The sequence below is a fragment of the Leptosomus discolor genome, chromosome 9 (genome assembly GCF_034619465.1).
Source record: "Leptosomus discolor isolate bLepDis1 chromosome 9, bLepDis1.hap2, whole genome shotgun sequence".
In the NCBI taxonomy this organism is placed as follows: Eukaryota; Metazoa; Chordata; class Aves; order Leptosomiformes; family Leptosomidae; genus Leptosomus; species Leptosomus discolor.
The window spans coordinates 46,191,609-46,217,326 of NC_141399.1; the positions used below are offsets into that span (position 1 = coordinate 46,191,609).

The following is a 25,718-nucleotide window of genomic DNA, read 5'->3' on the forward strand; positions in this document are numbered from 1 at the left end:
AGAGGCTCCAGTATGAACCAGTGCAGTACCTGGCTGTGGTGGCTGCTGGAATACGGCGTCTCTGTACGCTTCGGTAATGCCAAACAAGAAAGAAGTTTTAGAATAACATTGATCCTGTCGTTATCTGCTGTGTCATTTTCCATCAGAGCCCTAGAAGCTGGTGTTTGTTCTGCTGACTTCATATAGGTTAAAAAGAACCTGTATTTGATCCAAATAATTTAACCTTTTTTTTTCCCCCTCCACCACAACAGTAGCACTGAAGTGAGAGCTCTGCTCACCCCTCCCGTAGGTGCTTGCTGCCACCAAGGGATGAGGCAGGTGAGAGGCTGCCATAGTAAACATGAGCCAATGTCAAACTGAAATCAGTGGCTTGCAACTGAATTTACCCTGTGACAACTCAAAGTTTTCCCTTTGGAACCATCCCTGACTTGTCAGATTTCAGGGAAGGAGAGGCATTTCTGAATCCCAGGAGAGTCTTAATATAAATTTCTAATTCTGTATCAATTAAACTTGGTGTTACTTGACTCGCAGATGATGTTTATTGGCCAGATGAATGCAGAGGCTTTTCTATCACACCTTGTTCCCAAGAATATTTGACACAGGATTTGGAGACTCCTGGCTACTTGAGAAGCGTCTGAGGGTTTTGGTTGTATTTTTGTTCTGTTCTGGTTTTGTTTTTTAAATACAGTTTGTTATAAATAAGATGTTTCAATGAATCCAGATCAGAGTCTTCCAGATTAATCAGTGATCTTCCCTGAGGCTATGGAACCTTCAACTGAGATAATCTTAAAATCCAGATGTGTTAATCCGGTGAGTTTTGTGTTCAGAGAGGTTGTGCAGCTTAACCTCAGGGTAACTTACCCGACTCGGGCATTTCGCTTGCCCGGACGCCAGGACCTGAGAAGTACAGCGTGTAAGGGAAATGCCATCGTGCCTTAGACAAAGGACTTTCAGTTACAGAAACCAGTTCCCACCACTAGTGACACCAGATAATTCGGCAATAGGGCTGCGTTCCGTGCAGCAGGTATAAAGGCCTGGTCTGCTGGTGCGTGATACCTGACCGTGCCGCTGCCTCGAGGTTGGCCAGTCCGGACTGACTGATGGAGTGAGCTGTTTTCTGTACGATTCAAAAGGTAAAGATTTTCCAGATCTCAAAGTACTCTTTGGCTGAGGTAGCCTGTTTTATTCCATTTTAGCCTTGTGACTATAAAGCCGCTGAAAAGCAAAAAGTGTCAGAAACCAAATCTTTGATCTTAGTGTAACTGAGGCCGAGATGGGTTTTGCACCTCGGGAGACCGACTATGGCTTTAGTCACACTTCCCTTACGCAAGGGACGTGGCAAGTGCTGTGTTCAGCCAGGGAGAGAGGCCTGAGGAGAGCGGGGAGCTTTTGCTCCACTTCACTAAACAACCTGCTGCAGGACTGCAGCTGGACAGATACGCATAACCTTCTAGCGAATTTTTATTTGTTTAAAATTCCACCATAGCTAAAATCGACTGTTCAGTCTGAAATGAGAAGGTTCACACACTCTCAACCCAAAATAACTGAAGGCCTAAGTACAACCTAAATGTTTTGGTTACTATTTCTGTGCAACAAGCCTGTGTTTCCAAAACCACAGGTGCTAAAAACTGTAGCTTTCCACACCTGTTGGGGCTTATTAAGCCAATGAGAGTCACTCCAAGATGATGAAATTACAGGGTTGTGCCTTAATCAAAAGCAAAATTCTTCATCTGAGAATGACTTGGATGCAAACACAGGCTTCTCCGCAACAGCAGAGCTGGTGAAGACACAGACTCATTCTGCCTAAAATTAGCGGTCACTAAACGCGCCTGCACAGCCCGCGGGCTCTCCCACGCCTCGCGCATTCAGAGCTCACCTCAGACATTCACGCTCCCCCGCAGCGTGGTCTCCTGGACTCCCTCTCCCGGCGTGGCAGGATCTGCCCATCCAGCTCCAGCCAAGCAGCCAGTCATCTCGGACACCGATGGAGGAGATGCAAGGGGAGGTTCTTCCTCATGCAGCTTCACACTAAAACCCTCTGCACCGTCTCCAAGGGAGACCGACTCGGCCCTAGGCAGAGATGGGCTGAGGTCCCAGGGAGAAAGCAGAGCCTGAGCTCCAGAAAAGCCAAAAAGGAACTCTTCTGCTGGCCGTACAATAAACCCAGCACCATTTAATTCCAAAAGCCGGTATGGCAAATCTACCTGGGAACAGGCCTAAGGCACGGGGGAGAGGCAGCCTGGAAACACAGGGAATGCGTGCGTCTGGTTGTGTTGTTTGGGGGTTTTTTAAAATGAAAATAAGAAAAAAAGCTCAAAGCTGCTCAGGCTTCACACCTTTTCTCTGTCCTGACCCCCGGAGGGGTGCTGGCAGTCAGAGACCCCAACCAGCTGCCAGGACCTCTTCTAACGTGGCCAGTGGGGGAGCCGAGAAGGGAATCTTCTCCTCCTTACCGCTCAGGATAGTATCTAGGCTTTGGCAGGAGCTTGTGCTAGATTGTGACCCAAAGGCTTATTTTAAGGATGGCCTGAGAGGAACACAGGAGCACTCACACGGAATTTTCCCCACTGCTTCACGCGTGGCACTTTTCTCTGGGACTCGGAGGGACGGCATAAACGGCTGCACTTCAGCCACTCTTTTCTCCCTAGCGCCCAGGGCAAGAACAAGAGGCAACGGGCACAAAGGGAAACACAAGAAAATGTAACCCTAACTAAGAAAACACTTTTTTTTAACTGTGAGGCTGACTGAGCACTGGAACAGGCTGCCCGAAGAGGTTGTGGAGATACTAAAAAATCTCAGTCCCGGGCAACCAGCTCTAGCAGATTTCGACTACGTGACCTCCAGCAGCCTCTTCCAGCCTCAGCGCCTCCACAGCGATGCTCTTTACATGGCCATTACTCCACCACGGCCCAGCTTTCACTACCACCGCTTGTCGCCAGCCCCAGTTTCAGGTAGGCTGAGCGTTTTACTCGCAGCCACGCGGTTTAGCAGAGCTGGAAACGGATGTCAGAAACCCTGATCCTCAGCCTTTTGCTGAGCAAGCAAAAAGCAACACTGCTTCACCTTCCCCCTGCCCCAGAGCGCTCTTACTGGGCGAGGCTGAAGCGCAGGCGATGGGCAGAGCTGCTCCCGGAGCCTCGATCCTGCTGGTGGGCACTGCAGCCTCCCGCAGGGCCACCCAATGCCTTCCTGGCCCGAGGCGCCCTGGGGAGAGAGGCGGCACAGTTGGCAGGAGCAGCTGTTCAGTCAGCAAAGAAATATTTAAAGGAGGTCCCAGAACATGATTTAAAACAGGCTCTGGATGGTACATTTTTATTACACAGCTTGTAGCGGCCATGATAACGATGGAGGCACACGCTTAGAAGAACAGGAACTGTGAGACTGCGCGTTTCTAGATGGAAAGAACTGTAACAGCACTAAATTAACATTCCACCACAGCATTCAGGTCTCCATTCCTCATACCAACATTGAATTTAAAAAAAAAAAAAACCAAAAACACACACAACCAAACAACCCCTCGAGTTTAAAATATTTCGTTGGAAGTTCTACGCACAAAAATAAACCTAGTTTTTAATAAATAAAAAGGCTTGCTTGTTTCCAGCGTGGTTTGCCAGCTTCACATTCTTTTTCGTATAAAATTTCAGGTGTCTACTATTTTAAAAAGTTTATTGGTAAGATTCAAAGAGCAATTTTTAAAGCCTGGAGCGCATGTACGTTGTTTTTTAAATAGAGCACAGGTTTTATAAATAGCTAGTTACAGAAAACAATAAAATAGACAAACTACTGATACAATTTTGTTTGTAACTCTGTGTTTCCAAGTGATATTTTAAATTTCTGAATCCAAACTGTCTCCAACAGGAACAAGATATTTACATATTAAAACATTTACACTGGGGAACACATTTAGCTTCCACATTTCACTTGCACTGTACATTCAAACTGAAAAATCTTTTGGTTTTTCAACATAAAGCACCTTATAGAATATTTTGATCACATGATAAACATTCTGTAAGTCCGTATCACACCTTTGGGGGGGGGGGGGGTGGTTGGACAGACAACCTATTTGCAAAGCTCTGGACTCTGAATTTCTCCATCAGCTATACACCCCTCTAGCACACTGTGTAACTTCAAGCTCAAAAGACAAGTCCAGGTGGATTTTCCCAAAGAGAACTGGACTGAAAGCGGCTTCCTGGGTCAGCAAGTCCTGGCCGCTGCTTTTGCTGGCGTCGCTTCGTACGAGCCCCTCTCCGAAGCACGAGAGCAATTTGCTTCCCACGCGCGCTGGCTCTGACAGAAGCTGACTCGGAACCTGACAGCTGTTACAGTCGAAAAGCTTCCTCTCAATTCCAGCCTGGATTTATCACCTTATACCCCCTCATTCCTGGGCTAACGCTGGTCTTTAGCTTAGTTATTTGCTCTCTCTAGAGGTGGATCCTCTGACTGTACTCAGGAGCTGCTGTCCCACTCCCTCTCAGCCAGCATTTTACTCTTCCTTATTCCCCAATAATCACCTCTGCACCTCATTAAGTATCCTGGTTTTGAAAATTAGCCTTATTTCTCAGTAACTGCATCAAACGCTGGGTTTCACCGATCATGGAAAAGCCTAGAACACCACCTGTATCGGGAGAAAGTTGGTGACAAAGCCAGCATTCCACCATAAACGTTCACCCTACATACAATCTGGACAACAAGAGGTCAAAGCCAAAGTGCTCTAAAAATATATTTGGAAATAATTTAACGAATTCTTCATGCCAACCAGGATTTTAACCTTAAATTACTACTCTATTTCCTGCAGTAAGAGCATGATGTCTGCCATTTACACGCCATATATACCATAACCAGCACCTACAGGAGCGAAACGACCATCTGAAAGCGTGCTAGGATCTGCCTCGTGTCCTCACTGCATGGTTAAGACCCCCTCCATCAGCACAATCCAGGTAAAAATAGGTGGAATACGTCCCTTCACCTGCAGAAGCTTGTGAAGAACAGAACAAGGGCGGATAAACAAGGAAACTGAAATCTTTGGAAATGGTTTGCATGGTCATGAAGCACTAAAAACCCATCAAACTAAGATCAAGGAGTTTTTAGGTAACTCTCTGCTTTGTAAGAAACAGCTTTGATGCTGAAAACTGAGAACAACCTCTTATGGAATGGCTTGGCGGTAACAGATCGCAGAGTTTCTTCACACTACAATGTACACACGCAGCTATTGCCTAATTTAAAAAAATAATCTATATTCACGTAGAGATATTAAGAATCTAAATCCTGCAACAGAAATATTTTGTTTCTTCAAGCAGCGGCAGCGACAAATGAGGCTGTTCTCCTCACTGCAATGTAACAAGTGCACTGATTTACTAACCACATCTTCCACAGCACAACTGCTCCGCTCCCACACACTGGGAGTTTTCGGGTAGTTCTCAGACAAAATGCAAAAGCTGTTTACTTGTGACGTTCTACACACACCATCTATGCACCGACATCAGACTTCAAGTTAAAAACTAGAACAATCAGACACCTCTTCATCGTACTCTGAACTGAGCGTTTTCTTCTCTACAAGCCCAAACTGAACTACGTGTTTACACCACGGGCTGCACCTCACACGGCAACTCAACGTTACCCAACGCAGCAAGTGCTTCAACGAGCCGCCGCGGCAGCGGATTTCAAGAACAAGGCTTATTAAGTAACAAACAGGTTGCTAGCTACTGGGTGATGAACACCTTTATTCCTCACTGAGAATATTTTTAATATTCATGATTTAATGACCAAAACCTGCATTTTGGTATTTCAGCTGAGTAACAAATTAAGACTGTCTTAATTCCCAAAGCTTGTACCTCAGTATCCCCAGCAAAGGAGGTTTGGATCAGTCTGTGGAGCGGATTCTGGACCATTCCTGGATACAGACGCTCCTCTTTACAAGTGACCGATGTTGGTGCAGTACCCAACACACAATCAATTCTTTGCTGGTGTTGGGTATCTCCCAAGACTGAACTGTAAGGACTTTAAAGGCAGTCTGCGTGACAGCGATCCAGACTGTTCGGGTTCATTTAAGGAGCGCTAGAACATATTGGAGTGAGCACCAACCACGTTGCTGCCTTCTTAAAGCCAAGCATTTTGGCCAACACCACATCCCATTCACATCGTATCCAGATGTTGCAGGAGTTTTTGGCATAGGAGAGGCTGAGAATGAGCAAACCTCCCAACCCATTCAACCTTCAAGCAGACAACCTTAGTAGGAGTGTACTGGGGCATGGATGTACGTGGGTATGGTGTCAGACAGCAAACCCAAAACCATCCAGGTCACAGACAGGGAGAGGATTTGAAGCCCGGAGTGTGAAAAGCCGGAACCAGACATCTGCAAAAAGAAAAGGCATTTGAGAGGAACCATTTCTGGTAGAAGGCAGGCTACGGAAACAAGAGAAGTCCTGGAAGTTTTGAAGTAAGGCACATCTATCTGCAAACACAGAACCTTCAGTATTTTGCAGAGGCGGTAATTTATCATTTTTTAACACAGCACTAAACTTGACTATGCATAAGGTAGCCTGTTATAAGGCTGGGAAATAAGTTTCTGGTTCCTTAGTTTCCTTAACCACTTTGCCAAAAAAACACGCTATACTGCAAGCTTGGCGGCATGGCAACAGGGCCCTGTGTGTCAGCACTAACAGCCCCTGCACCATTTGTTTGTTGGTGGGTTTTTTTTTTTGGTAAGCCTAGATGAAAATAAAAAAAAAAAGACCCTGGAAAGTCACTGCAAAACCGAGCTTTCTACATGACAGAAGCAACGCATCTGAGAAGACCTCCAGAAACGATCAGTACATGCACAGACCCCTAGACAGCTGTTTTGGTTGGTTTTTCATTTTGCTTCGGCTTTTTTTTTTGTTGTTGCCTAGTGGGGGTGGGAGGAGAAGGGCGAGTCTCTCATAACGCCGTGTCATCATCTTCTCCAAAATCTCCCACCAAAAGCGAATGCTTATCTGGTTCAGTAAGAACGATGCTGTTCACCGAACGCTTGTCCGAGAAGAGAGAGTTTATAGAGGCTCGGCTGTAATTGATGATGCGATCCATTAAGCTCAGTTTGGGAGAGCCTGTCCCCCTCTCATCAATTCCGATGTGGACGCTGATTTCCGATGGGCTCTTGTGCCTCATTTGGCCACGGGCCCGGAACTCGAGTTTCTCAGAACTTGGTTTCTGGTACCTAAAGGCGACAACACATCTCAGGCTGAAGTCAAATACGCTAAAATACGGAAAGCAACCAGCCTACCTGCTGTGATCACGCACAACCCAGAGACATTTATCATTTGATCCATTATACAGGGATGAAAGTTTTTGCAAGGCTCCAACCAGAAGGGAATTCCGTGCTTTTTGGCCAGAAGATCAGGCAAAGCTGACACACGTCACTCAGGGCTGACCTACTCGGTGGTGCCGAGCACCTACAGAACCCATCTGAGCGGCCCCGCTGTAGCGATCACTTCCCAGCTCTTCCACCCTCCTGCCGAAACCCGCGTGTTATATCGCACGAGATCCCACCCCCACCCAGCACTGACTGCTCCTGGCTGCGGAGCAAGGGACGGGGAGGCAGTGACGAGCGCAGCAGCCTGTGACTTCCTGCAACGCTCCTCAGCGTCCGTGTGGGGGTTACAGCTGCGCCGTCTGAGAAGCCAGCACGGCCTGACAAGGTTTCTCACAAATAGACAAAAAAGGCCACTAAGGAATTTTTCATTCTGAGCTCACTTCCGATTGGGACATTTCTCTTCACGTTAGAAATGACATTTTTAACGCTGCTGTCTGAAGCGCTTTGGACCAACCGACTCCTCAAGCAAAAACAAAACCCAACTGCTGCTGAACACAGACCTGCCCGAGCCGTTCCTCAAAAAGCTTTGAAATCTGTCACAGTCCCACACTTGTTTTCTGCCACTCGAAGTGGAAGACCCGAGCTTCAAACCCAAATTACAAGCCACAAAGTTGTTCATACTCACATCTTTAACAGCAAAGAAGAAAGCACCACAGAAACAGAGGAGGCAGCCATTGCTGCAGATCCCATCCAGGGCTGCAAAACCAACCCAATGGGCAGGAAGACACCTAGAAAAGCAGAACAGCAGTAAGTTCAGCGCAGGAACGCAGCGTTATTCATACGTTAACACAGACAGTGTCACATGGACTGTCTTTTCGCTGTATTTCAATACATTAATAAATAGGACTTAGGTGTTAAACGACAAATATTCAATACATAAATATTCGTGTTCTCTCTCAGCTGGAACCTCCAGGTGAACACAGCTGACATGTCACCTCTGCAGACCGAAATTCAGAACTGCTTGTTCACAGGATCAGGCTCATTTGATCAACCTTTGATCTCAAAGGTTATTTTGACGTGCTGAGCATATGCATAATAGCCATAACGTGGGAGGAGGACGGCTCAAAAAAATATACCACCGCACCGTCCCCAGGCAGAGAAGTCTGTGCTTACTGACAGTAAGAGAGAAAATAGATGCTCTTCCACACGCTGCAGTAAATTACCGTGATCTACTCACTAAGCACAATCTTACTAGTGCAGGGCAACAGTCACCTACCAGCAGCTATGGGGACTCCAATGAGATTATAAATTAGAGCAAAGACGAAGTTGATGCGGATCCTCTTCACCGTTTTCCTCGATAAATCTATACTTGCCACCACATCCATCAAGTCATCCTGCAAGGTAATACGTTTATGGGAGAAGTCAAAGAGAGGGAAAGAAAAGTATACGCGTAGTGTCACCATACTCTTATTTTACAGCCAACTACCATACGCTGGATGAAACCTACTATAGGTAGTAAGTATTGTGTAGGCGGCTCTAGTTTGTCTGTGTAGAGCCCGCACAATCCACCCACCCTATTCCAGATGTCACTGAAATCCAAACAACATGCACAGCAGCACACAGCACAGCTCCAGACACCGACAGGATTTCTGTCAAGGCGGTGGTAGCACGCAGGAAGAAGTGACTGTAACCCTGGAGGTACCGTGGTGTGTGATTGAAATATCCTTGGTTTGCCGAAGGTCAGGTCATGTTTTCCTCCTTTGCCCACTCTCAAGCTTTAATTACCCCAACATTTGTGGTACCCAGAAAATGGGAAGTTTCTTCCAGAGGGTAATTTCCACTACACCAAACAAGCACGATGAAGACAATCTCTGCTCCAGTTCTCCTGGCTTATGAAGGTGGTACACCTCCGCAGTGGTGTCAATCACTCAAGACATCCTAGGCCTTCTAACCCCTCTTACCATCTCGTTTGAATGAAGCACTCTGATTCCTTACCCTGATGAGAACCACATCAGCTGCCTCGATGGCTACATCGGTGCCCGTGCCAATAGCAATTCCCACATTGGCCATAGCGAGGGCTGGGGAGTCATTGATACCATCTCCAACCATGGCCACCCGTTTCCCTTCATCTTGTAACTGTTTCACTTTGGCTACTTTGTGGGAGGGAAGAACCTCTGCGAACACTTTGGTGATGCCAACCTAAAGAGAGAGAGAAAGTGTCCTGCAGCGTTCCTACTAGCTGTCACAGCTATGGCCTTAAACAACGTGACAAGGAAGGCTGAAACCCATGGTGTCATCCATGAGCTAAAGACCAAACCCACCTGATATGGAAACAGCTCTGAAGTCAAAGCTGATGCTGCTTCCATTCAAAAAGGCTTCTTTTGTTCCCCCTTATTTTGAATTTGTTTTAAAAAAAATTACCATTTCTTCACAACAGACCATAGAATACCAGGTTGGAAGGGACCTCAAGGACCATCTAGTCCAACCTTTCAAGGTAAAAATGCAGTTTAAAGGATACGGCCCAGCACCCTGTCAAGTTGAGTCTTAAAACTGCCCAATGTAAGGGAATCCACCACATCCCCTGGGAGATTACTCCAAGGTCTAATTGTCCTCATGAAGAAAAAGTTTCTTCTTGAGTCCATTCTGAATCTCCCCAGAAGTAACTTGTCCCCTTTACCCCTGGTCTTTTCCATGTGACTCCTCATAAAAAGCGAGTCTCCATCTTCCTGGTAGCCACCCTTTAGGTACTGGTACGTGGTAAAGAGGTCTCCCCTGAGCCTTCTCTTCAAGGCTGAGCAAACCCAAGGTTTCTCAGCCTTTCTTCACGTGGCAGGTGACCTGGTCATACGACATAGACCAGTTCTGTGCCAGCCTCAAGCAACACCACCATGACAACACGCTACCTCTAAGTGGCTCGGAGCAAGCTGCAAACCCAACCCCACGTGTAGCGGCTCACCTGAGAGGCGATGGATCTTGCCGTTTTGCTGTTGTCACCGGTCATGAGGACCACCTCTAACCCCATACTCTTCAAAGTGTGGACTGCCAGCTCAGCTTCTGGTTTCACGGTATCGGCAATAGCTATCAAGCCACAAAGCACTCCTAAAACAACAGAAAGAAGGTGTTTGTAATAAAGTTCTTTATTGCTTCAGGGAAAAAAAAACCCTAACTTTTTTTCCCCCAGTAAGACCAATTCCACAAACAGTAACATTGAGAGTAAAGCAGGAGGAGGACAGATACAAGGGCAGCAATGTTTAAGACTATACAGAGAATGGACTGGTTAACAATAAAAAATTTCCTTTTTTTTTCCTCTCCTTTCCTCCCCTTCACTGTCTTTGAAGTCTTTGCATTGCATCCAACTCCCCTGCCAACCAGAACAGGCAAGAAGAGGTCCTTCTCATACGGAAGTGTCATAAAACTAGCTAAGGATCTCTTTTCATCCCGTTATTTTGCCTCAGGTATAACTGCTACGACATTACTTTCTATTTAAAGAGCAACAAAACAACCTTTGAGTAGGAAAAGACAGCACTGAACTTACCATCAACAGCTGCTAGAACTGCTGTGCGACCTCTCCGCTCGTGTTCCGTCATGGCTTTATCAACTTCACTTTTAACAACGAGGCCATTTCTGTTCATCCATTCCCGGTTCCCAATGAGAACAGAGTATTTCTGAGACGTCACAGTAGCTGAAGGAAGAAGATACAATCCTACCATCACAGGGATAACCAGGAAGCTTCCCTCCAGCTAGTTTTGTCCAGTTTCTCCCAATATGCGCTGAAATACCATTACAGAGAACCCAAACGGAAAGAAAGCCTCTCTCAATACTTTCCTTCCCAATCTTTTCATCTACTCTTGACAAGACAGACACTAACAGTTCTTCAGGAATGAGTAGTTACAACATCAGTGGACCAGGAACCACAGGTCATAGGGCAGTAAAGGACCAAGTCCCTTTCTCAGTGCTTCTAATTTACACATAACAGGCCAATATAGTTGAGAGATCATGCAGGGAGCTGTTCTCGATTGAAAACCAGGCAGTTGTGCAAATAGACGTAACTTTGGCTAGCAAACGGGAACTTGGGACGAAGCAAAGTAAAAACAGAGACCACTGGAAGACAATTCCTACACGATATTGCAGCCCCATATTCAACACACAACATCAAACCGTATTTAATCAAAGTGTCCTCAGTGATGTGTTTTGAAATAACGACCAACTACTTCATGTGTGCCTTGATGCAAGCCCAGTCCTCCAGGGCAGAAAAAAAAAGTGACCTCCTTCTTAAGAAGCCTAAAGACACAAAAGCAAAAATATCCCATTTTATTCTATAAACCAGAGTCAGCTTACTTGGTAGCTCAGCATCAATAATCAAAGCAGGCTGCACCGATTCGTCTCTATTTTCTTCAATTTTCACAAGCGTCACGTTTTTAATATTGTTTTCTTCAACCATTTTGTTTTTCCTGTAGAGCAACGCTTCAATGTTGGTGACTTTACAGCTAATGCCGCAGCCTGGAACTACCTGAAAATCTGTACATGTCCCAAGGGTTTCCGAGTCCAATTCCTAAAGAAAAAAAGATGTAAACTGAGAAAGTTTTTAAATATATAAGAGTATGCCATATTTACAAACCCCACAGAATAAAGTGCAGCCAGACTAACTGTAACAGGAGCAGAGAAATATTCAATCACTGGATACTCAAACTGAGTATCCAGCGCACCTAACGTGGTATTAAGTGATTTGTGTGGCTCCACACTTTTCAGCTTTCCCAACTGAATAAATACATTCATTGTTTTCTAGAGAACACAAGACTACTCAGACACACGAAGCACTGCAAGAGAGGTTCTTCCATAACACAAACTACTCTTTTCCTGCATCGCTCACTCACCTTTTTGCAGTACTTTGTTATTGCTACCCCAAGAGGATGCTCGCTGTTACTCTCGGCGGTGCCCACTATCGCCAGCATTTTATTTCGTGGTAGTTGGTTACTCTCCACCAGAAACTTCACCTGCATCACTTCCGGAGTCCCATGAGTTATGGTACCCGTTTTGTCAAACACAACCACCTTGACCTGCAGCGGGACAGGAAGACTCCACTCAACAAAGCTTTGATGCCCACCTGCCTCAGAAAGCCACGCGAATGAACCCGAGGTGCTGACACATCCGCCTCAGGCAGCAGCTGGCAGAACGCCGCCCACCCCAGCCTGCGGAGTCTCGTCCCAACCACCCCGTTCCCACCTTGTGGGCCATCTCCAGCGGCTCGCCCCCTTTGATCAGGATGCCGTTCTGGGCTCCTACTCCAGTGCCGACCATCACAGCGGTGGGGGTGGCCAACCCCAGGGAACAGGGACAGGCAATACACAGGACCGTGATGGAGGCTTGGAAAGCAAAGCGGATGATGACTTCGGCTGCAGAAATGCTCTTGTTGTAGCCCTAGGGACAGAAGTTTGGGTTAGTAACGGAAGAAACGGAACAATAGCAATGACGTGTTTAACTACGCGTTGCCTTTGATGTTAAATTAGTGTCTCCAAATACACAAGCTGAAATATTATTATACAAAAGCTAAGATTAAGGACTACATCAATGATTAATTAACTAACGACCACATTCTGTTCTAGACTGCAGACACTCGCAATCCATTTACAGGACGTTTTCCTAAACAAGGTACCACGTGCTACGATAACTCTTTTACGCCGTAATTAATAAGAGCTACTCTATCAACAATGGATGCAGTAACAGAGAAAGAGGATATGAAGATTTCTCTCCTGGAAACTAATAAATTCTAACCAGAAACAGTCATGAACCAAGAAACTCGTGACCTAAGCAACCCTAAGGTACAAGTTAGGATCCTGATCCTCCTCTGGCATCTGTAATGAAGATGGATTTCACTGATCTCAAAGTTGAATTTCCACAGAGCTGTGCTACAAAAGCAGATGCAGAACTGGACCTTGTGACACAAGGGACTACTTTTCCCCCACAGAGAAGGGCTGGAAACTGGGAAATTTTGATGTCTAGTATTTACCTTTGGTTTTAATACACTTTTTTTTTTTGTTAACACTAACTCTCAGGAGTTAATTACTGCAGATTCTTTTTAAGTATAAATGTAGAGGTGATACAGTGTAAAAAAATATATCATATGAGAAATATAACAACAATGATAATAATGTAGTATCTACAGTCAGCAACTGCCTGCAGGGATAATCCAGAACGGGAGCTATTGCACTCTAATAGACCTGTAGCCTAATTATTTTCAGTATTTCTGAAGGTGTTTAAGGAGACTTACTTACCAGAAAGTATTTTTCTACTATTTCAAAATCCACAAATCCAATTATAATCCAGGCAAAAAGGGTAACCACAGAGACAGCCACAATAGAAGGAACAAAGTAGCCACTAAGTTTGTCCGCAAATTGCTGGATAGGAGCCTAGGAAGGAGAAACACGTCAGCTCCAGCAACATGATGCTTTCTTCTATGCCCTCAGACATAGATATAATCAAGTTTCTGTTTGCAGCACATTTGGCATTCCACACACTATAACAATTACATGTTTACTTAAGACGGCGAGACTTGGAACAGCAGACCTTATCACAGTCCTTATTCAGCAAGATACTTCATTATGCAACTGCAATTCAAATCTTAACCGCTCTTCAAATGACTTGGTACGCCGATGCCTAAATGATAAGACAACCCCCGAATCCTTAATTTGATTAGTACTGTACCTTTGAGGTCTGGGCCTCCTCCACAAGTTTAACAATTTGGGAAAGAGTTGTATCGGCTCCGACGTGGGTTGCCGAAATCAGCAGCGATCCGTTCTGATTAATAGAACCTGCAATTACCGTATTGCCAGGTTTTTTAGTGACGGGCATCGCTTCGCCTGAGGAAAGGTCAACGACAGACAGTGAGGTAGATTTTTCAGCAACGTTATAATAGCTACCAACTCCAATAGGGAGAGGGAGGAGGACATCAGCTTCCCTGCTTCAGATTTCTTTACAGGAACAGAAAATAAACACATTTTTACACTCGTGAAAAGCAAACGCTTACCTGTGATAAGAGACTCATCTACCATAGAGTGGCCTTCAATAACACGACCATCCACTGGGAATTTGCCTCCCGGGATCACTTTGACAACGTCACCTCGTTGAACCAGTTCGACATCAACTTGCTCTTCACTGGAACGACGTATAGCGGTTTTAATAAGAGATTGTTAGCTGGAGCGACCCAGGCTAAAGGAGCTCTCACTATACACAAAGCATAATGCCAACGGGTGGCATCGATAACACACACACAAAGATAGTCAGAAGAAAGGCTGTTTTAAAGAGCACTACGATTATCTTATCGTAGTTTTGTTTACTTTCCAGTTAAGAAAATCCGTGGCTTTTCTCACCACAGCAAAAACTAGCAAGATTCCAATAAGACAAATCAGAGCAGTGTTACTTTCTCTGCATTTTAACATTTATGTCTGGCAAATCTGCCAGCAAATCTGACGTTATTTGCTTCATGTTCTACAGAACGGCAACATTTGTCTGTGAATTAAGCATATCGACAACAAAAAAGGAACAACAGAAAAAGCAAATGACAAAGCAAGATACCTTAAAAGAACGTTATCAGGGCCCAAGGTAACAATAGTAGCTTCAGTAGCTTGTAATGAAATTAGTCTTGCCAGTGCTTCTGATGTTTTACCCTAGAATAATAATTTTCATGGTTTTCTGACTATGCTATTGAAAAAACTGCTGGGTAAATGACAACAAAATGCACATGTTGCAATTTACCCTGTTAAGAAAATACTTTCTGCAAACAGACTTACGTTAAGTCATTTCACATTTTTACTAGTTGAGTTATTGGAGATGATTTTACAACAAAGAAGGTTAAAAGAACCCAACGAAAGTTTTTAATGGGATTTTTTTTTTTTTTAAGCATACATAACATTCTGAAATTATCCTTAGTGTCTTGCAGCTTGTAGCTACCACGGGCTTTTATTTTCCTTACCTTTGCAACATGCTCTAGCCACCGGCCCAAGGAGATGAACACGAACAGCATAGGAGGCGTGTCAAAGAAAGTCACAGGGTTTACTTTGGCTTTCTCAGCCATTGCAACTAGAAGAATAACGAAGGAGTAGACGAAGGCAATGGAGGTTGCCAAAACGATGAGCACGTCCATGTTGGCGGTTCTGTGCTTCAGGGCTCTGTACGCCTGTATGTAGAAGTGCCAGCCACCAAACATCTGTAACAAGAGCATCGCGTGTGTTTTACACGCGCATCCGGAACACACAGCAGCGGCGTTTCCGTTAAGAGTGGGAGACGCCCGTTTTATTCCTGTTATTTGCCTTTTCCACCTCTTCCTGAACAAAACCCCAGCTCTAGCTGAGGGCCGGGATCTCTACCACAGTACTCTCAGGTCTCCTCACCTCCCCGCAGTTCCACCAGCTCCTCCCCGCACCCACCAGTGCAGCTAGTGGTCCCTAGCGCCACTTGTTTTGGCAACAGCACCTAACAACCTCAAAAGCATTTTGAAACAGCATAGTTACAGTCACTTGTCAGATTTATTTCCTCAGCACCTTCCACTCTGAGCGTTTAAGCCCAAGCATCTAGGAGTTGTTGCGTTCCCACTTACCTGTACAGGTACACAGAGTAAAAACGATAGAAAATTCATGACAGACAATCCTGGCAGGAGCTGGTATTCCAGGACCATAGAGGAGTGAAGGGCCTCCATTTCCTCACTGCTCATGTTGTGATGGGCACGAGCATCGGAAAGTTGACTGTCCATAACCATCATGTAAATCATCAGCCCCATGACAGGAATGCAGAAAACGAGGCTCACAACAAAAGACCTTTTCCACCTTGGAGTTAAAAAAATAAAGAAATAAATTAGTTTTGCAGCCAAGTGCTGGGTAAGGATTTAGCTAGCAAGTCTGCACAGTCACAAAATAAAAAAATCCTAACTTTACTGTTGATTACAAAAGAAGAATCAGAGATGTTTATAGAATCTGAAGTGTGTTCAGGAATACTTACTGCCTTATTTCCTGTTTGTGATCCAGGTGACTGGCAGATCTATCTTTTTTGACTAACGAAGTAGTGAAGCCTAAATCCTAAGGAAAAAAGCATAATAATAATAATAAAAAGAGAACAGTCAATTTTTAAAGACATGTTGAGTTCCTATGAAGTTACTGCCAGATTATTAACGGTGCCAGCCTTACACTTCATTTACTTTATTAACATTTCTGACACAATTGTTACTATTTTTCAGCTACCTTGCAAAGAGAGAATAGCAATCTGATGGAGAAATCAACCTTTCGACAACATTAAAATGGTATTCTAAAATGTGGCTGAAATGGTTATTCCTGAAGCACAGAAATTGAGGGAGAAAGCCAAGAACTAATTCTACCTGTCTCCTGCTACTGTACTCATGGACACACTTTATTTTTCCGCAAACCTATAGGTGGCATCTTCGACTCTACCTGGCTTCCCTAGTATTTCTGTTTAAAAACTTAGGCAAAGTCTTAATAGACCCCTGCTTCTGAGACAGAATACATGTATTACCTGCATAAACTCACACTAAGAAGATAGCAGATGGAATGGAAAAAAAAAAAAAAAAAAGACAGATTTTTTCCTTTAATAGTTTTCTGTTTCTGGGGTACGTAACTCTTCAGAGGTCACTGGATATTTTAGGAGACTTGATGCCTTCATGAAACTTACCTTTATCACTTGTATAACATCTCGAGGACCTATAACCTCAGGATCATATTTAATGTGTGCTTTGTTGGTTGCAAGAGCTACTGAGCAGTACAAAACGCCGTTAGTCTTCATGAGGGTGGATTCTATCTTGTGCACACACGAAGCACACGTCATTCCTCTCACCTGTAAAACAAAGGTTCCTTCCTGTTATCAAAACCACAGGTTACTCTGTAAACGCATCTTAAAAAAATAGGAAAAGAAAAAGTGCTTATGATTATCCTAAATTACTTATTGCACATTTCTGGGCTTTGAAGCAGCGAGATGGAGCTCTCTAGCTAAGGATGAGCGCGCTGCAGAGGAAGCATAGCATAGAGACGAGGTTAGTAAGCTCTGCTGGCTCCAAGCTTAGAGCTGGGGTACGCTGAGCTAGACTCACCTACAAAAAAACCCCAAACAGAACAAAAAAAACCCCAAACCAACAATGACAAAAAAAAGAAATTCCTGCAATAGGCAGCGTAATCAAAAAATCACGGGAATATTTCTCCGGCTTCAGTGTAGCAGCGGTGAGCCAGCACAGTTTGCAGGACAAGAGATAACGTGTGATACACACTTGACGTACACTTATACTTTATTTTGTGTAAACTGATCTCCATTACATGATTAACGCTTCAGGAAGTGGACGCGTATGCAAGCACATCCAACAGGTGAAAGTAACAGAGAGGGGGTGGCTGGTTTTAGTTACTAGCTTACAACAAGCTCCAGAACTCCATCTCCTTCACCACAGTTTTCCATCACAGTAGCTCCAAATCCCAGTTCCCGTATCAGCTCTGCGATAGCTGAAGGGTGTATGACAGCGGGATTGTACCTCACTTCTGCCTTTCCTGCCATTAGGGCAACAAGTATGGAATGTATTCCTGGAAAACAAGATGTTTGAATGGCAGACCACGTTTACAGGAAAACACTGCATTTACTGTAACAGGATGGCACAACAGTGATTTATTGCAGTTGAGAAAACTACCACATTGTAGGCACATATAAAGAAAAACGTCACCATTTTTGGAAGATACATCAACAATGGCACAAAAGCACCTAAGTGTAGGTGTGACGGATGAAAGGATTACCCCAGCAGTTGCATGTTTAACAGTCTCAAACATTTAATCTGTGCTATATGAAAAGATGACCTATTCTCGCTTAAAAGAAGTTGTTCTCAAACACAGTCCTGCCTATTTTCCTGATCTGCATTTACTATTTCTAAAAGCCTTTTCTTCAAGAGAGAACATGTACGAGGAAGAGCGCAGTAGGATTTCACGTTGTTAGATCTACCCTAAGTGAAAAGCGTTTAGATTAATCCATTTTCTAGGATTAAAGAAATTAAACTCCAGGTTAATTTGGAACACACCCATCTTCATTATGATAATTAAACACAGTCTGCATTAACGACTCTTCATTACATCATAGCCACGCAGCTATGTATTCCTGCAAATAACAGCATCACACTGACAGAAGACAGACACAGCCGTCCTGACTCGCAGAGCTAAAATTAACTTACGACTCTTTAATCCCTATTAACACCACCCCTCTCTAATAGCTCCCTTTTAATACAGGCACATACGCTCACGCCTTCAAGTTGCAGACTGGGCACGTCCCTCCAGGAGAAAAGACTTGGTTTACTTTCAAAAGGATCTGCATCTACTCCCTATATTCTCTTTGGAGCACTCCAACTCCCGCGAAGGCAGCCTCTAGCCAGCACGCCCACGAAGCAGCAAGAAGGACGCTGGTTTCAGCCTACGAACCACCAGCCAGCAGGCCACGTTCTCAGCCACGAAACTCGCCAGCAACGGCACTTCTCTGGACAACCCACCCACCAAAAACGCTGTACAGAAGCCTTCCCTAAAAGAAACGCTTGGAAATGTAACAGCTTACGCTGACAGGTATCTTACCGTCTTCTCTTCTCAAATTTCTCTCGATGTTGGCTACACACGAAGCGCACGTCATCCCCGTGACTTGGACGTAGCACTTGGATACAGTCTTTGTATCCTGTCGAGCCAGGCGGGTGGGCGACGCTTTGGAGGGAGGCTCGGTTTTGTGAGGTTCCAGCTGCACTTGGGGTGAGGGCTGAGCTATTGTCACAGGTAGCTCTGCTGAAAAGGAGATCGCAATTATGAGCTGGTACTGCACCAGCCATAAACGCCTCTTGCTGTAAATTTAGACCAAAAAATAGTAATTGTATCTGCCTCGTCAATCAGATTCATCTGTCTGTCAATTAACAGTAAGCAAAAGAAAACAAGATAAAGGGTTGGGCCGCTGATGAACTTACAGTTTTGTTACTATTTTTCCTTTTGCCTTTCCTCGTTGTATTTGTCTGTCCTGTTGCAGATCCCTTGTCCTCTTCTGCAGGCTGTAAGCAATAACCTTCGGTGTCCCAGTCATCACAGTAAGCACCCGTACTGGTTTTGGCTGGGACAGAGTTAATTTTCTTCACACAGTGCTACCTTTTGGAGTCGTGACCAGTGTGGGGAACGCCCTGATGCTTTCGTTACTGCTGAGCAGTGCTCACACGGCATCGACAGCCTTTTTCCGCTTCCCACGCTGCCCCACCAGCGAGCAGACTGGGGTGCACCAGAAGCTGGGAGGGGACCAGACAGGAGAGCTGACCCCAGCTGACCAGAGGGCTCTCCCACACCACATCATGTCAAGCTCAGCGAGAGACGCTGGGGGAAGGAGGAGGAGAGGGGGCTGTGCAGAGCGATGGCGTTTGTCTTCCCCACAGGATGAAACCCTGCGTTCCTGCAGATGGCTGAACGCCTGCCTGCCGACCTGAAGCAAGGGATTAACTCCTCGCTGCGCTCGCACACGCAGCTTTTCCTTTACCTATTAAACTATCTTTATCTCAATTCACGAGTTTTTCCTCTTTTACCCTTCTTTTCCCCATCCCACCGTGGGCGAGTGAGCGAGTGGCTGGGTGGCGCTCAGCTGCCCACCAGGGTTCTCTCACAACAGCGTCATTTCAACTTCCTCAGCCATGGCCACGCTCTTCAGATTCTTGTCACTCGTCAGTCACACCGGAGCCTGGATCAATACTCCTTTGCTAGTTACCCCCCAGAACCCAAGTCTTGGATTATTTGCTATTAAAGAAACTCCAGCTCCGCAATCTGTAATATTCTTCGCAGCCAGCAAAGCTCCAATTCCATACCCATGCCGTGAATATTACACAGCAGCAAGCTGAGCACTATTCAGACATCAGTATTTATGTGGAAATATAAATATGTCATACAGCTCGATCATTTTTAATTAACCTGATGTATTAAAGGAAGCGCATGGATATTTAATTATCTCATTGACAGTGAAGATATAAAGCTCCTCCTGGCGAGCACCAAGTACAGGTCAACTGCTAAATTTCATCTTGGGTGGTACCAAATCCTACCCAGAACTGCACAAGCCCTTTAAATTTAAAAGTTTAGCCCATCATTACCTGATAACGATGCATCAAACCCCATATCCTCTATTGAGGACCGCAGCTCTTCCGGGCACGTTTGCAGAGGGTCGTACTCTATAGTCCCATTACGATTGGCGAGAGAGACGTGAATAGATTTTACACCTGCCTTTTGGGACACGACTCCCTCAATGGACTGCACGCAGGAGCTGCAAGTCATTCCCTCAATATTTATGACGACAACTTGAGTAAGCGGCTGGCCGGCATCCTGCAAAGCGGGATGAGGAGACTTCAGGGGAGACGCCCGTGGGGGAAAACGGGCCACGTTTTCATATTCATCAGGAAGGCTGACTTGAAATGTCTCTGGAGACACTGCCTCTATGGCTCTTCTCAGTTTGTCCACGCTAATTAGGTTTGGGTTATAGTTTATAACAGCAGATTTCTTCTCTAATGAAACAGCTATACTTGCTACAGAGGGGAGTGCTGATATGGTACTCTGAATATTGAGGACACACGAACTGCAGTGCATGCCCTCAATTCTGAAGACAACTGTCTTTGTGTCGTTCGCATTCGAGTGTTCTTGCAGTGCTGTCTCAGAGCCTGTCGGCTGAGTATTCCTCAGCCTTTCCAGGTCAAGAGCACTGAGCTTGAGGGGTCTAGGCTGCTTCCTGAGAGATGCCGTGAAACCTGCAGCTTCAATTTGATGTTTTATTTCTTCGGCTGTAATTAGATGAGCCTGGTAGACAACAACAGCTTCCTGATTGTCCAGGGACACTGAAAGTTAATCAGAAATAAATGTGCATTACTGCCCTAAGCATAACCAGCACGTTGCCCTAAGAGCAACCAATGTTGTCAAAGCTTTCCAAGAACGCTTTAAATGCCGAGAAATGTAACTGCAATCAAAGCAGATTTAATTGGTTTGGTAAATATCAAACGACTTGGTTCTTCAAGCAATTGTTGTCTAGTTCTACAACAATTTTCAGCTCCTTTTCCTCAATTTTTTGCTCTTTCTCCACGACTTTCACAAATGTCATTACTATTTCTTACTACATTTATCCTTTATCAGGGGCCTGTGGCAGTACATTTATGCCAAACCTATTTATACAGACAATTTTGTCTTGCCTTTTAGATACAGTCACATATATGCCAATATGAATTTGTAATTGAACAGAAAATATAAACTAATATTAATTACAATTAAAAAAAGGACATCTGGTATTAGAGATTTCTGTAACTGGTAACAAAATTACGGAACATGACTGCTCCAGGCTCCTGACCAAAATACAAAGCAACCACTGAATACTGTCACACATGTAACAGCAACAGCCTCACCACAGTTTGGGCCCCCTTCTTCACTTCTAATACAAATTAAACACATAACTACATAACTTGTAGCATAAAGATTAACTGTCACACTACGCTGTCTAATCTAAAGCCAAGCTATCTCCACCACACCACCAGAGAACAGCACGGCCAACTTCGATTCACATAAAAACACACCAAGGTTGTACCTTTAATGCGCTGAATTCCTTGCAATTTGCCAATCTTCCCCTCAATGGTGCTGGTGCAGGAATGACAGGTCATCCCCTCTACTTTCAGGCGCAGCACAACGCTGCTACTTGCTTGAGACCAGCTGGAATCTTTACCAGTTCCAGGCATTACCTCCGGTGCAGAGACATCGACATCGGCTCCTGGGACCATCTGGCTAATCTCCTTGCCGTTTATAATGGAAGAAATGAAAGTCACCACGGCAGTTTTTTGATCGGTGGATATTTTAACATCCACGATACCTTTGTTCTTTAGTAGTGCACTACAAATCTGTTTAGATGTCAGAGCTGACTGAGGAGGAATTGTAAGAAAAACAGTGTCAGGTAAAACAGGTTGTGGGTTTGAATCAGCTAACGTAGCATCAAATCCCATGTCATAGACTGCTTCCTGCAGCGTCGCTGGAGTCTGCAGGTTTGAGTCATAAATGACGACCGCACTCTTATCCTCCAGAGACACCTTGCAAGGGAGAAAAGACCAAAACAATTTAGCAAGCTGCAATACTAAGAGATGAGAACCAATACCCTGCATGAGACTAGAAATAGCTTTTACTTGAATATATTTATACGTGTCCAGTATAATTTTATCCATCACTACTCACCTTGAGGAGTAAAGCCGTGCCAATAGCCACCGTAAAGTAATTTCTGCTCATCTATGCAGCAACACGGCTCGGAAGAACAGATTTTTCTTTCCTTTTTCCTCCACCAGTTTCAGAATCCTGCTCTGTCTGGCCACTTTTAAGCTTTCCTTTTAATTTTTATTTTTTAATTTACTCATCCCGACGGCATCAACGCATTTAATGAAACTTCCAGCGCCAAACTCTCTTAAATTACGATGACTAACCCAATTAAAAACCCAAACGTAAATTCTAATCACATGTACCATTCTGCAGTTAGCAGTAATCACCCTTGGGCTACAAGGATGGAAAAAACCACTCTTTGAGAAAACCCATGGATTTAAGTAGCAGTGAAAGGAGTCCAGTATTTCTAGGCATCTGAGGCACAGGCTGTTAACCTGCTGTGAGCAATCATGTGCATCAGACTCGGCAGGACAAAATTTAGTTTCAAAATTTGATCTATGACAAACATTAAAGCAGCTGCTTTTCCTCTCTGTACATTCTGGTGATCCAGGGGCGCCCTGATTTGGTACTAACCTTTCACATCAGATGGTACAAATATCCACAATTGAATTTGCTCCCAATTCCTGATGTATCAAACACAATTACTGCAGTTTCCAAAAGGGAAGGCCAATGCCTGCCAGAGGCCCAACACATTATCATTCAATTTTATCTTTCCTCTGGGCAAAAGTACAACCTAAAGACCACAGTCATGATTAAATTAGGCCAGTTAAGTCATTTTAAGAACCATCTTTCTTCGTTTTTGTCCCAATTATGGGCCTTAGCAGAATCAGCAACATTGACATTTATTGGTTTCATTGCAGTTGCAGGCAAAATAACCCAAATGCAGCTCTGTTTGTCTGTATTAGCCATCTAACATTCATTGCTGACCTAATTCGTAATCACTAAACAAAACCCGGTTTTACTACTCTCAGAGATTTTTCTGAAACAAATGATCTGGCTAAATTGAAGTTCTGATGTTGTAATGAGGATAATTACTGAACACGACCTCAAAGTTTCTTATAGTCCTGTTCTACTCAGACTAAGTTTTTGTAATATATTTTCTTGCCACGAGTAGTTTTAGAAATGGAATTTGGCTTTGGGATAAGGTATTTACCTTAAAACCTAAATACAAAACTCTTAATACTGTCCTTTTAAAAACCTGCTCCATTCCTTATGCAAAAGACACCACGGGATGTCTTCAGAAGTATGAATCTCTCCTCCTTCTCCTACCTGAAGTCATCTGTAGGTTCTCAGGAATTAGTTGAAACAATAAAAATGCAAAGTTGACGAGATTAAATCTTTCACTAGAATAAGGGAGAAAGAAAGGATCCTGAAGTCAGTGTATTTGGGGGTATTAATTCACAGGCTGCTTTTAGCCTTCATTTGACTTCGTGCTTGCGGGCACCTAGTGATGTATCTGACCGCACCACGCCACGGATGTCAACCGCAGCACCCCCATTTCCGAACAGTCTGCCCAGTGACCCAAGGTTCTGCTGGCAGAGCACAGCCTCCTATCACGTTAAAGCTCCATTAAAGTTGAAGGAAGATGATAAATTCTACGTCTTGTAAATATTGCTGCCGTTCCCCAAAATGTACACGTGCGCAGAGGAAGGCCTACCCCAGGCCAAAGGAGAGTGCACTAACTGGTGCCCTCCGCCTTTGCACCGAGCCCTTCAAAATCAGCTAGCGGGAACGTGCCCCCCAGATTGAGACAGCATACCCTGCTCTGGGAAGGAGAGTGCTCATCGAAGACAGAGCCACTAAAACAGAAATTATCTTTTGATGGAACCAGGAAGATATTATTTTCTTTGGAGTAAAATAAGCCACTACAGAATGTTACAGTATGATTTCAGAACCCAGATACCAAGTAATTAAACTTTGCCATTTTCTGTTGCTGCTATGGTTGGGACTGTTCTTTCTAGCACTCATTAGGTCATAAAACTACCAGGAATCTCCCAGCTTTTAAACTGTTTCCATTATTAAAACTACTGTAAAATGCTGTATTGTGTATGAAAAAGCAGCTCACCCTGAAATACTCTACAGTCCAATACTTTGCCCATGATAGAAAAAAATCCTAACAAACTCCAACCTCCTCTGAGCTAAGGAGAAAAAAAAAAAAAAAAAAAAGATAAAATCAAGTCAGATCAGGGAAGTCTAGATTAAGGGCAAACCAAGTAGCTCTGTTAACAGTTCAAGGCTACAGTTCTGCTGCTTTCTCTCATTTCCTCACGGACAGCACAAAGGAAAGGAAACCTCTAACACTTGAAAGAGACAGAAAGACTTTCCTGCGCCACCTGGATTACCTGCTGCTCTTATTTCATGAGCCACAACAAAACAGCTTTATTTTTCACATGATTAACTGGACACCTCAAGCCCACAAAGGCTTTCGAACCTGTACAAGTGACCTCCATGTACTACCAGTTTGAAAGAAAAAGCCTGGAGGCTTGTGAGCAACTACTGACGTTTATTCAGTGTAAGGGACAAGGACAGCTTGCTTTTTTCACTGGTGTAAGTTCTAGGGCTTTTGCTTTATCTTATTTAAAAGCTTCCTATTCTTGCCTTTTTTGGACTTTCTTCTCGTTACTTCACAATACTGAATTAATTGTAAAGCAGAAAATTACTTCAGAGTAACAGATAACGACTTGGCTCCCACTGCAGTAAAGTCAGCGCTTGTTTTTCTCTTATACCAGAAATAAACTAACGCATTTCTAACACCAGCTTCTCCTGAAACGTACAGAATATATCATTTCCACATTATTTTCCTCCCTCGGTGCATACTTTACCACTGTTTCTGATATAAGAACAAAGCTTTGTAAGAAACAGCAACAGTGTTACTTACTGTAACGTTATGGACACCACTCATCTTCCCGACATGCTGCTCGATGGTTTGAACACAGGAATTGCACGTCATCCCCTCCACACCGAGGACTACGGATTTTACCTCCATTGTGAGATTCTACTCAAGTCTTCTCATTGCTGTCGGTCAAAAAACAACGAAGACATTTGTTCTTAAATTGTTTCACAAAGACTGAAATCAAAACGGGGATTTATTTGATGATGTATTTGCCCACACCTAACTCGTAGATGTCAAAACCTGAGCAAAGCTGAACAGGAAGGAGAACTTTGTGTATTTATTCCTGTGAATTTTCAAAAAGGAAAAGTGTTCGGACCTCCATTAC

At 44.3% G+C, this 25,718-nt stretch overlaps 1 protein-coding gene across 6 annotated transcripts; it reads right to left on the reverse strand.

The window, feature by feature from the left end:
- Positions 1 to 6,720: 6,720 nt before the first annotated feature.
- ATP7A (ATPase copper transporting alpha) lies at positions 6,721 to 25,498 on the reverse strand. 6 transcript variants are annotated; one of them, XM_086470142.1, is made up of 23 exons: positions 25,379 to 25,492; positions 21,887 to 22,379; positions 20,415 to 21,149; positions 19,778 to 19,783; positions 18,883 to 19,083; positions 17,693 to 17,856; positions 16,964 to 17,125; positions 16,280 to 16,356; positions 15,882 to 16,107; positions 15,258 to 15,491; positions 14,861 to 14,952; positions 14,313 to 14,440; positions 13,991 to 14,145; positions 13,561 to 13,695; positions 12,512 to 12,706; positions 12,163 to 12,345; positions 11,627 to 11,840; positions 10,824 to 10,970; positions 10,245 to 10,387; positions 9,284 to 9,487; positions 8,565 to 8,682; positions 7,974 to 8,076; positions 6,721 to 7,192 (listed from the first exon to the last, which is right to left on the reverse strand). In XM_086470142.1, exons 1-23 carry the CDS (start codon positions 25,484 to 25,486, stop codon positions 6,916 to 6,918), a joined length of 4,500 nt encoding a protein of 1,499 aa, XP_086326268.1. In that variant the 5' UTR covers positions 25,487 to 25,492; the 3' UTR covers positions 6,721 to 6,915. The 6 variants fall into 6 exon arrangements, with proteins under 6 accessions (XP_086326268.1, XP_086326269.1, XP_086326267.1 ...); XM_086470143.1 differs by lacking the exon at positions 19,778 to 19,783 and adding an exon at positions 19,823 to 19,825; XM_086470141.1 differs by lacking the exon at positions 19,778 to 19,783 and adding an exon at positions 20,049 to 20,054.
- Positions 25,499 to 25,718: the final 220 nt, after the last annotated feature.

Excerpts from the sequence above, each read along its gene's own strand:
- ATP7A (XM_086470142.1), bottom strand. The coding sequence starts at position 25,486 with ATGGAGGTAAAATCCGTAGTCCTCGGTGTGGAGGGGATGACGTGCAAT. Across the intron at positions 13,696-13,990 it reads AGGAGGCCCAGACCTCAAAG|GCTCCTATCCAGCAATTTGC; the intron begins GTACAGTACTAA and ends TCTCCTTCCTAG. Across the intron at positions 11,841-12,162 it reads TAACAAAGTACTGCAAAAAG|GAATTGGACTCGGAAACCCT; the intron begins GTGAGTGAGCGA and ends TTTTTTCTTTAG.